Raw genomic sequence first — 12,046 nt, forward strand, 5'->3', positions numbered from 1 at the left:
AACAGGGATTTAGGTTGTATAGGTCTATCTTACAGTAGTGTTCAAATAAGAAATACTACTTAATGAAGTAATCAAGTGTAAAAAAAAAAAAAAAAAAAAACATAAATTACAATTAAAATGCTTTAATTTGATTAAAGTTAAAAAAGTTATTCATCAAGAGCCGTGAGTTTATAACGGAACTTATGATAGTCTTTTCTTCCCTATTTTAACATGTATCCAAGTGAAACTGCTTCTCAAACAAGAATAAATTTAGGGCGGGACATGATTTTGTCCATCGGGAATTGATTGTATTGTTGGATTGCTGATGTTTGCTAATGCTGCGATCTCATGTGAGTGACAGGTTTACCCACCCTCGAACCGAAAAAACTTATCATCAGAGATTGTCTGGGACAGGGAGGGGAATTTATTTTGATTTTAAAATTACATTGAATTAAAAAAATAATAATGCATGTGCACTGATAAATCATTTGTAGGCTAATACATACTGCAATATAAAAAAAAATAAAAAAAAAGAATTGTCGATTTTTATTTTATGGTGACTTAGCAGGTTGCTGTCACTTTAAGATCTAATGTACAGAGTCAATATATTGACACATGTTGATAATCGATTTTCCCCCAACTGTTTACATTCACTTTACACGAATAGTCGATTTATTAATCAACTGTTTCAACTTGCACGAGCCCAAGATGTGCAAAAACTGTGCGGATATGTCGATTCTCTCTATCAATTAAAGTTGCTTTTATACCCCTTTATACAATATAGATTGTTTGAAAGCAGCTTTACAGGGAAAAACAGGAAAATAATGATTCAATGATGATACATAGTAGCTCTAAAAAGAAAATAGTGTCATTATTCTGATGAGGTCTGTTCAGGGTTGATTCAGCTCTGTTTATCTGCAAAGACCATCAAATATAAAATGAGCTCCATTGAAAACAGTGACGTCCCGCTCTGTTCAGATCTCATACAATATTGTCAGTGCAATCAAATTAATATTGCTTAATATTAAGTGTCCCCAACTAAGCAAGCCAGAGGCAACAGTGGCAAGGAACCCAAACTCCATCGGTGACAGAGAAGAAGAAAAGTGTGTAACATATACCGTTATATATATCTCCATAATGCCAAACCCTAATTGGACACAAACTGTGCATCATCATAGTACCAAAATAGTGAACTAAACTGCATAATGTCCAACAAAATGCAAAGTACTTGACACCTATGTGACAAAACATGCGATGCCACAAGCATCAAGCTGGACTTGCTACGAGACCTTACTTACACAGTCAATCACAAACAGCCAAACAGAACAGCACAAGGGCCAGTTCTCTGTTTTGGCACATTTTCACTCCTCCAACACCAAATATAAGAACTTGATGAGATGTTTCAAATAATATCTGATTCAAAACTTTTGCAAGTGTCTCCTTGTCAATATTTCATTATTAATATACATGAGGAGGGATCCAATGAAAATTTAGTTTGGGTGGGGCTTCCTGACACTACCATGTTTTTTGTTTTGTTTTTAATTTGGCTAGCTTTGGCTATTGACAGATACATTTTTGCCAGGAAACTGTAGAGTCTGTTTGGATAATGAACTCAAACAACAAAACTGGAAATGGGAAGTGGAACCTTTAAAAACTTTATCAACTATACACAGTTACAGTTATGTATCCTGTAAATGTGCATTCTGAGTGATCTATTGTCTGCAAGGGCACAGAGTGAATTCTGGATGATACCCTTTAGCTGATGATTGGAGATATGTCTTAAAGAGATGACAGCTCTCACTTCATCTAAGGGCTGCAAAAGAGAGAAAGAGAGTGTGCTTATATGGCCAGTGCCCTGTTAAGAAAGCCTGTCAGAAGTCAGGGGTACTCCAAAGAAGCATCATACTGCCGGAGCTGAAGTGACACAGTGACATAGAATTCCAGAGAGTGAAGAGACTGTGTGCATGTTTGTGTGAGCAGGCAAGGAGAGAGAGAGAGAGAGAGAGAGAGAGAGAGAGAGAGAGAGAGAGAACAAAGAGAGTTTTGCACCATGCACAAGAGGATAGAGAAATGCCACAGACATGCTTGGTATTCAGTCTTCATAATCAGTGTCTGTGCATCCAGTGACACGGATGAGAAATTGCTCCTTTCTTTTACGAGTCTCTCGATGCTGTCAGAAATTATCACAAATAATTGTACACACAGGAAATTAAGAAATATGACAAAAATGACAAATGAATGCATATTATGAGGAGGAATAGATATTCAAGAGTGTCAAGGGAGGACTTAAGCAAACTCTGTGTGATTTACTAGGGCATTTAGTACACACAGGAACATTTCGCCTGGAACACAAAAAGAGAAGTGAGGAATATGAATGTTTGGGGTATTTAACGTTACGGTTGGCTGGGACACATTGCTATCTGTTTTAGAGGTTTTTTTTCATGTGTTTATAGCTTATTATTACTATGCATGCAGTCTGTCCCTTAGTGGCACATTTTAAATAACGTTTTATATTTGCACAAGAACAAGTCTGTTTTCCTTGTCGATAATATGCTAGGGAGTATTTTGTCTAAACTCCACTTTGCTTCTGGCTTGATGTTCATAGTAATTTGTTGTGATGACAGCATATCATTTTTCATTCCTTAAATATTGCAGCATTTTCATCATTCAAGGGCTTTCTGTACTCGCCATTGCAAGAGCACTAGTGGAAAAAAGCCTCACTAGAGGAATACAGTAAATCAGAGACTTTTTATTATAAAACTTTCAGTGGAAGTATTAAATTTCACACTTACAGTGTGCTATTATACCGTCAGCTCCTCTCGAGACAACACTGTAGCCCAGGAACTATTTAGACATAGCAATAAATTACAAAAAAATTCAATTCAGACATTGAAGAAAGACACGACTCATCATTTGTACAACATACATAATGTCAAAACAAGGCTAAACAATGTAGTTTTCCATTTGTTTGTGATTAGGAACATGTTTATAGTCAAGTAAGGAAAAATTTAAACATACTGTAAAAGAACAAGAGTTGATTTATGGAGATCCAGAGGTTATACAACTAAATGAAAGTACCCTTTAAAATGGTTCAGGCAACAACAAAAAAAGAAGAGGACAGAGCAACCTGCAGTGCAACATCTACTTTTAAAAGTGACCTTTTGCACTTATTAGTGTATGCAAATATCCCTTCCAGGGATTGGGGGTTGGTAATGAAGTGTTTGGAATGAAATGAGGACAGAATGAGTGCTGGTGCTATACCCCATGTGCCATCTGCTCCAATGTTTATTGTTAGAGCAGGACCGTCATTCCTGAATCCTGTTACTAAGCTGAGACTCCACTCTTCTGTCAAGCTCAAAACAGTAGCCCAACAACTACAGCACACAGAGAGATAGAAAAATAAAAGAGATGAAGAGCACTAACAAAGTAAACTGAGATGAGTTCCCAAGTCCTGAGAGGCTTGGGTTTGTTAGCTGCTCCTCCTCCTCCTCCTCCTCCTGAACATGACACTCACTCCTGCACACTAATTGGTCCCTCCAAAGTGACTGAGTGCAACCTTCTGTACGCTCTCTGACACTCGTCCGGGACGAGCTCAGTCCTCTCGTACGCCTTGTGGGAGACAGCACTGCATGGACTGCACACAAATTACACACACATACTGGCACTCATACACATAGTTCATCTGCCAATGGACCCACTACATATTTCAGCAGAAGCACTGAACTTCATTAATGATAAATCTATCTTGTCTGTTTTAGTCTTCTGTGGCGATCAGACGGGATTGTGACTCAACCTTACAGGTCAGACCAGTTCTACAGAGGAAATTGAGCATGTTAATGTTTGTTAAAATCAGAAGCCTGTATGCTCTCTTGACTACAGGATTTTGACCAATGTAAAAGTTTAAGTTACTTTGTAAATATACAAGAGTAGAGGGGTTTTATACTGAAGTAAACATAAGATTGTAATGTACGGTAAGTTGAATTCACTGAATCACAAACAAAATTAACAATGGAATGAGAATGAGCACTTCACTTCTTATAGCACCAAAAACATTAATTCATTGATAAGCAGTCAAGCAGGCAGTATTAGGGTGTGGTCACATTTACCATTGTTCGGCAAATTTTCGCAGGCAGAATCTAGTAGTTTCAATAGGAATTCATGCGATCGGGAATTCGGCGTGAGGGCAAACGATTTTCCCATGCAGATTTTGCAACCGGTCACATGGATTCAATGCGTTTACCAACAGAAACGCTGCTTGTTTTAAATATGACAATGGATTTTTGCTGCAATTTTTTTTTTTGAAAATTCACTACTGTGACCACACCTTTAGACTAAATGATTACAGGCTAAGGAGTCGTTAGATGCAGACGTGAGAAAAATGTGAGATGCAGCGCGGACGAAGAGTAAAAAACAAAACAAACAAAAAAGCACACAGCAGAACATCTCAAAACAGCCTTTTATGGAATATGCGGCAACGGTGCAACCAAAACCGAAAATATCTGAAAAGCAGAATCCTATTTTTTAAATGAAAATAATATTAATAAAATCACCCTAGCTATAGCTAAACTCTTCCTCCGACAAATGATTGTACTGTATACACACTTGATGCTAGCCCCACCCCTGGCTTTTTCTGATTGGTCCACTATTTTGAAATTGACATTGATAAGTTCTGCTGTGCGTAAAACGTTGAACTTCTCTGAACTTGACACGTTGTCTTAAAAATGAAGCGCTAATGTGTGAGCCGAAAAAAAGAAGAAAAAAAAAACGTGGAGTAACGGTCAAAGATGTTCATCAAGTACGTGTTACATAGAAAAACTATTTAAAAAGCAGTGCAGTGGAACACAAAAACACTGTAGAGATGTAGTCTCACTTCTGACCAGATCTTCTGCTTATGAGTTCGACTGGAGCTCAAAGAGCAAACCCAAATAATAGAGTACTTCAGGTGTGCACATTAACCAGAGTGACTCCAACGCTCATTTGGTGCTCTTCAATGTAGCATATAAATCAACTGATGATGGAAGTCTCTTAATGGCTTTAACCAATGGTCACATCTCCAATCTTAAGAGAACAAACATAAATTATTTACAAAATAAATGTTCTGCAGATTGGTTATTAAAGAACCACAATTCTAGTTTTGATACACCATCGATGTACAGAGTTTCTCGAGTTCCTCGGATACCAAGCTCTCATTATCTCTCATCAGTCCAAGACAAGGTCCACTGGAATGCCTCTTTCTGTGCCACATCTCGCAAATGTCAACTTTGTCCGTAGTGGTCATCTTTATCACAATGATTTACAGATCTCAAAGAGTCGTGAGGAGGCTTGTGGGATGTGAAGATCTTCTGATTTACTGTCTTTTGGCGGAGCAGGACTTGCAGCATTGTTGACCGTAGAATTTGTGATTACAAACACCATGCTGAGGCACCAGATGACACCAGCTGAAGAAGTCGATGCAAGGCTGGCCTTCTGTTAATGGGAAGACACATAATGACTATTATTTATTTTGAGCCTTAAAAACAACAGTGCGCACACAAGCACTCAGTGTTTTTGTAAGTACTGTTTACTCTGAATAGATACATTGTGGTGATGTTGCAAACCACTTGGAATTACTGCACCAGCATACTGATAAGGACCTGACCTGCTCTCTGAAGGCCCTCACTCAGTTATCCCATGAGAATAAACAATTATACACACACACACACACACACACACACACACACACACACACACACACACATATGGCTCTCTGTGGTATGTGCCATGTATTACCAGAGAAAGAGATCTCTACATTCTAATTGTCATAATATTTAAACATAACAATTATGATTTGTTAATTTAAATGATATTGTTTTAATCACACAATGTATGTCAGTTTCTTATTGTTAAATAGTGGCGCACAATGTCATTTGACCTACTATGTGGTCTTAAATCAACAAATAAAAAGCACATTGTTTTACCACTACATAATGAATAAATGTAAACACCAGTGATGTTTATCAAGCTTGATAATTGATTATGATACATATGTAATCAAGGCAACAATGACACTTAACACTATGGAAAATATACATGCATTTATGCATTTGGCAGATGCTTCATCCAAAGCAACGTAAAGTAAATTCATGGTATACATTTTATCAGTATATGTTTCCTGAGAATCCAACCCATGACATTACTAACATCACGCTCTGCCAGTTGAGCTACAGAACAAGATATGAGAGTTCATAACAAATTCAGAAGTATGTCCACTCAGGCATTGCAGGTACTGTTGAGTGAGATAACAGTTGAGCTAAAAGTTGGGGTGGTGTTCAAGGTGGCAACCGAAGGTGAGAACCTCCCTGTATGTTCTGTGGTTGCATCACATAAATGTCGTGGAAATCAATTTCCTGGTTGTGTACTATTCTAAAACTGCAAGGAAGGAAGAGAACTAACAATGGGAGTAGATTAACTACTTTCGCTTTACATTGTGTAAACAGTCTGGTCATGAGGCTGTTTCTATTTCAGTCTGCAGCACAAGCCCTATCTAGGCTCTTGTAAATTCTAAAATGCAAGTTTTTCTATTTGAATATATTTTAAAATGTAATGTATTCCCATGATGACAAAGCTGACTTTTCAGCATCATTACTCCAGTCTTCAGTGTCACGTGATCCTTTAGAAATCATTCTAATACTGTATGCTGATTTACTGCTCAAGAAACATTTCTTATTATTATTATCAATGTTGAAAAAAAGAATTTGTGGAAAACATGAAATTTCTTTCAGGATTCTTTGATGAATAAAAACGTCCAGACTATGATTTGAAATAGAAATCTTTTGTAAAATGATAAATGTCTTTACTGTCAATTTTGATCAATTTAATGCATCCTTGCTGAATATAAGTATTCATTTCTTTAAAAAAGTCTTACTGGTCCCAAACTTTTGAACGGTAGTGTGTACTGAAGTCGCTTTTAGATTTAAGTGCCTTCTAAATTAATACATTTACATTTAAAGGGATACTCCACCGTTTTTTCATATTAAACTATGTTATTCCCTTAACTAAGACGAGTTGATACATACCTCTCTCATCTCAGTGTGTGCACTTAATCGTTAAAAAGGATAACTATAATGTATGGCGGAATAGCACTTTCGGGAGTAATTCGACTCGGCGCAGTAAAAAGTCACGCCTGATCCTCTTCCTCTCACTTCTGTCAATAGTGGGAAGAGGATCAGGCGTGACTTTTTACTGCGCCGAGTCGAATTACTCCCGAAAGTGCTATTCCGCCATACATTATAGTTATCCTTTTTAACCCGCTTAGAAAAGCGCCACGTTTTATTTTGTGTCACCATACTTGATCGTATAACTACTCGTGTAACTGTTTTTAAATAGGGAAAACGTTGATGTGTTTGGTCACTTCTAAATTCATTGCTGTCAGATACCATTGAATATACTGGGCTGAGCTAAGTACTATCAGAGTGTCACCGCGCGTCAGAGCGATTGAGTGCATGCACTGAGATGAGAGAGGTATGTATCAACTCGTCTTAGTTAAGGGAATAACATTGTTTAATATGAAAAAACGGTGGAGTATCCCTTTAAAGGCCAACTAGCTTGTACCTTTAAGTGTGGGTGAGAGAGGTGGGACTGGACCAGGACAGAAGTGTGTATTGCAGGCTCGTGAGCTTATGGGTCTCTGATGAGGTAAACAGCCCACTGACGGACGCCCCTGTCTCAGACACTGAACGCTCCGTGTCTGCACCCCACCGCCACAGGACACTGTGCACTGAAAGACACATGAACAGGACAGGAAGCTTAGAAATCTGGCAGAATATTAACGGAACAGATCCCTGATTGGTTATAAAGAGCTAGTTGTGCATACCTGCAGCCAAGGGGAGGAATACCAGCCCAGAGTCACAGAAGTGCTGCCCCTGTCTGGGCCAGGCTGAAGGAGCTGGGGTGGCGGGGGCTCTGGGCAGGGGCCGTTACTACAAGCTTGCTTAAGGTCTGCTTGGGGCTTCCGTAGGTTCCTGCACCTCCTTGAAGGGAACTCAGTGTAGCCTCCTTGGGAGTCTTTCTCTCCACAATGCAGCTCTCTTCTCCTTACTCCTGCTCCACAGGAGGCCGAACACTGCATAAGACATCCAGACAGATAATCAGATAATAAGGTATATACACGTAAATACTCCTCTGACCCCTTTCTACTAGGACAACTCATGCCTCCATAGCAACGGTTAACAATGCTGCTATAGTCTGGAGAAGAGTGAGACACTTAAGTACAAATCCAGAAAGGAAAGTGCCACTTAGCTGTATGGAATCAAATGTGTGTTTTAAATATTCATGCACAGATGTTGCTCTAACCACTTGCACACATGATAGCGTGCATCCAAGGCTACGTCTACATTAATCCGGATACATTTGAAAACAAATCTTTTTCTGTACGTTTTGGCCTTCTGTCCACACTGAGACAGCTTTTTGAAGACACCCTCCAAAGTGGATAAATTTGAAAATGCTGTTTTCGGAGAGATTTTAAAAATATGATGCATTTTTAGTGACACAAAATGTAACACATATTGTACATATGGATATCTATGGTTTTACATATATTTGCCAGCTATGTGCAATTCAATTCCACATTGTTACTAAAGATACATTTTATTTTCTACAATCTTCATATTACGTCCTTGCAAAGATGAAACCGTCAAAACATGAGGGATTGTGTTTTTAAGCATACATGTAACCCATAATGTCGATTGAGTGTGACCTGGACACACCAGTAAGTGGTGGAATATTTGGTAACAGTAAATCTGTTTCAGTGTGGACAAGCAACTTTTATAAAGCGCTTGAAAATGCTAGTGTGAACAGAGAGCGTTTTGAAACAAAAACGCCATGTTCTAATGTATCTGGTGACTATTTGCTCATGCTACATATGAACCGTTTGTGTGAGCGCTTCAACGTAACCTTTGATATTCCTATGAGGGGCTTTACCTCTCCCCAGGCGGTAGTTATCCACTGCAGACGCTCATTCTTGGGGCAGCGGCTCAGCACACAGGTCTCTTGGGCTTTGGGCTTCAGGTGTAATTTACACATGCTGTCAGGCACCACCACAGCCCTGGCACCTGGATCAGTGCTCCTGCAGAAAATACTGCGCTTTTTCAACCCTCGCCCACAGGTCTTAGAGCACTAGAGAGAATGAAAGAAAGAAAGATAAACAGAGAGAGAGAGTTACCCTCATGTGGTCTTTGAGTGATGTTAGTTTAAACATTGTAAAGGTCACAGTGGCATGCTGTTCACCTCAAACAAGAGTTGAAATGAACTCTTGAGACAGGCGGTGTGAACTCATTCTGACCTTTAGAAGGAATTTAGTCAATATCAACTACTACTGCAAAAACTTCTCAAAGATCTCAAACTGTTTATTCAAAACACGGATTCATGATTTAACATATTGAGTAAGATTCGACTGAAGAAAAAAAAGGTGAAATAATTCAACATTGCTGATGACGAAATGAAAAAAGTGATGTGTTTCAACATTCTCTGTGGCTGGTGTGTGTGTAAACGGGAAGATCAAGTTCAGGGTACACAAATATATTATTGCAAATATACACACACAGGCAAAAAAACAAAAACAAGAAAAGATATCACAAAATATACCGTGTTTAAAGTACTCATTTATCTAAAGAAACACTTCCAAGCATCACTAAAGTTTCAGAGAGGCGATTTGCATGGTCATTTATTAAGTCCAGAATAGATTCTTAATGTGAGCAATGCAACAGTGAGAGGCATGTGCTACATGTGCAATAACAGCAGGGGGCAGTAGTGTTTCAGCACTGATGTGACATTGTTCAGGGCATCTCAAATCTTCACCTCATATTTATTCAGGGCATCTCAAATCTTCACCTCATATTTGGGTCATTGCTGTTATACGGTACTTTTTTTTAGCCCTTTTTTTAGCCCTTTTTAACTGAATACACTTGTGTTGCAATTTATTTCTATAAAAGGGTAGAGCAATTTATTTCTATAAAAGGGTAGAGCAGAATTTCAGAGACATGTTCTGGTTAAGCTCAAACAACTCAACTTTATTCATTATAACTTGATTGCTTACACAAAGGCAAGAAAATGAACAGGATCAAATTAAAGAGCTAAAATTGCTCACTGTTAGCCTCTTGGAAGGAATGAGAGTAAGATTACATGCGGTTTATTGTGCATGAGACCAGAAGTTAATTTTAATATTTTATAACCATCTTTTATTTTTTTTTATAATATCATACTAACATCTGTAACTTTATCTAACAGGATGGAATGTTTTAAAGCGAGACAAACCTACTAATTCCACAGAACATCACATACATCAACAATCCACTGCTAATGTCAGGACCTGACTTTTGTTAGTTAGGGATTTTGAAATTTATTTGATCACAAATACAGTACAAACAGTAATATTGTGAAATATTTAAAATAGTTATTTTCTATTTGAATATATTTTCAAATGTAATTTATTCCTGTGATGGCAAAGCTAAATTTTCAGCATCATTACTCCAGTCTTCAGTGTCACATGGTCCTTCAGAAATCATTCTAATAGTCTGATTTGGTGCTCAAGAAACATTTCTTATTATTATCAATGTGGAAACCTTGAGCTTGAGAGGTTGAGCTGCTTGATAAAAAAATTAATAATTCAGGGTTCTTTGATGAATAGACAGTTCAAAAGGACAGTATTTTTGTATAATGTTACAAAAGTTTCTGATTATGTCACTTCTGATCAATTTAATGCATCCCTGCTCAATAAAACGATTAATTGGTTTTATTTCTTTTTTTTAAATCTATCTGTCCCCAAACTTTTGAACAGTACATTTAAAGTAAACATTTATTTATTTATTTTGCTGTATTAAAATTTAAAATGTTTGTAACATTTGTAATTAAAAATGTATTAAAATTGTATTTATTTGTCTTTTTACTTTAGTCGTGCACCCCACGATGACATCCTGTTATGTAGGTTGCATGTGCATGTACACATACCTGTGACCAGGAGCCAGTGCTCCACTCTGGAGGACATGCCTGTGTGTTGCAGGGCTGTAGTTGAGCCGGAGCCATTACTGGACATAAGGAGTGAGCCGTCACCTCCTCACGCTGGTATGTCACCTTCCTCATGCAACGGATGTTTCGTGTCTGCTGCCCGCCTCCACATGTTCTACTGCACACTCCCCATTTGCCTGTTGTCCAACTGTCGAGACAAACAAATTGACCTTCAGATGCGAGCCTTATGTTTGAACATTTCAGCATATTTTAACATGGAAGACACTTTACACCCATATGGTACAGGTACTTGACACACTTAGACACACACAAGGGCTTCATTAATGATCATCACATTAGGTCGATTTTGTTTAGATTATGATCTGATTTCTCTGTAAACGACATGATGGAAAGACAAATAAAAAACCACATAGATCTGTCTGCACCCACCCTCTCCCTGTGGGCTCACATGGGCATATACACCACACATGCATTTACATTTCCAGCTTAAGAGTTTAAACGTTATCAAAGGATGCAAAAATCCTGAGTTCATAAATATGATTTCTAATTATGAAATTTTCACATGACAAAATATTTCAAAACACAGATCTGGCAAGTAAATGAGACATTCCAAGATTCTGTAATAGATTAATCCATTTCATTGCAGCAATATGATGAACAAAAGCTGGAATTAATCAATGGCTTCTTTCTGAATGCTCAATATGTCAAATTTGCTTTTGGGCAATATTTGTGGTAATGCAATAGTGCCCTCCTATGGCCAATCATTCAGTAAAAAAATAATAATAAATGTGCAAGTCACGTTGCAAATGCACTTTTTCCGTAGCACACTAAACAATTAATAACTAAAGCATAGAGAATTGACAGAATATTGTATTTCAGTAATGTACTCAGAGTTTTTTCTGCTCTGAATTGTTAATGTTTTTGATAAGTGCACAGGTTGAAGCATCACTCCAGTCTTCAGTGTCACATGATCCTAAATCATTCTAATATGCTGATTTGCTGCTCAAGAAACATTCTTATTATTAACAATTTTGAAAACAGTTCTGCTGATTAGTATTTTTTGGAA

At 37.8% G+C, this 12,046-nt stretch overlaps 1 protein-coding gene across 1 annotated transcript in view; it reads right to left on the reverse strand.

Moving 5' to 3' along the window:
* Window positions 1–2,708: 2,708 nt before the first annotated feature.
* The window catches only part of adamts18 (ADAM metallopeptidase with thrombospondin type 1 motif, 18), a 66,319-nt gene continuing 56,981 nt past the window's right edge, over window positions 2,709–12,046 (reverse strand). The window contains exons 19-23 of the mRNA XM_082162115.1: window positions 10,963–11,167; window positions 8,938–9,132; window positions 7,832–8,080; window positions 7,570–7,735; window positions 2,709–5,445 (exon numbers count right to left, since the gene is read on the reverse strand). Coding sequence (XP_082018241.1) covers window positions 5,327–5,445; window positions 7,570–7,735; window positions 7,832–8,080; window positions 8,938–9,132; window positions 10,963–11,167 — 934 coding nt within the window. The 3' untranslated portion in view covers window positions 2,709–5,326. The remainder of the gene's footprint in view (window positions 5,446–7,569; window positions 7,736–7,831; window positions 8,081–8,937; window positions 9,133–10,962; window positions 11,168–12,046) is intronic.

The sequence above is a fragment of the Leuciscus leuciscus genome (assembly GCF_965113295.1).
Source record: "Leuciscus leuciscus genome assembly, chromosome: 2".
Taxonomy (NCBI): domain Eukaryota; kingdom Metazoa; phylum Chordata; class Actinopteri; order Cypriniformes; family Leuciscidae; genus Leuciscus; species Leuciscus leuciscus.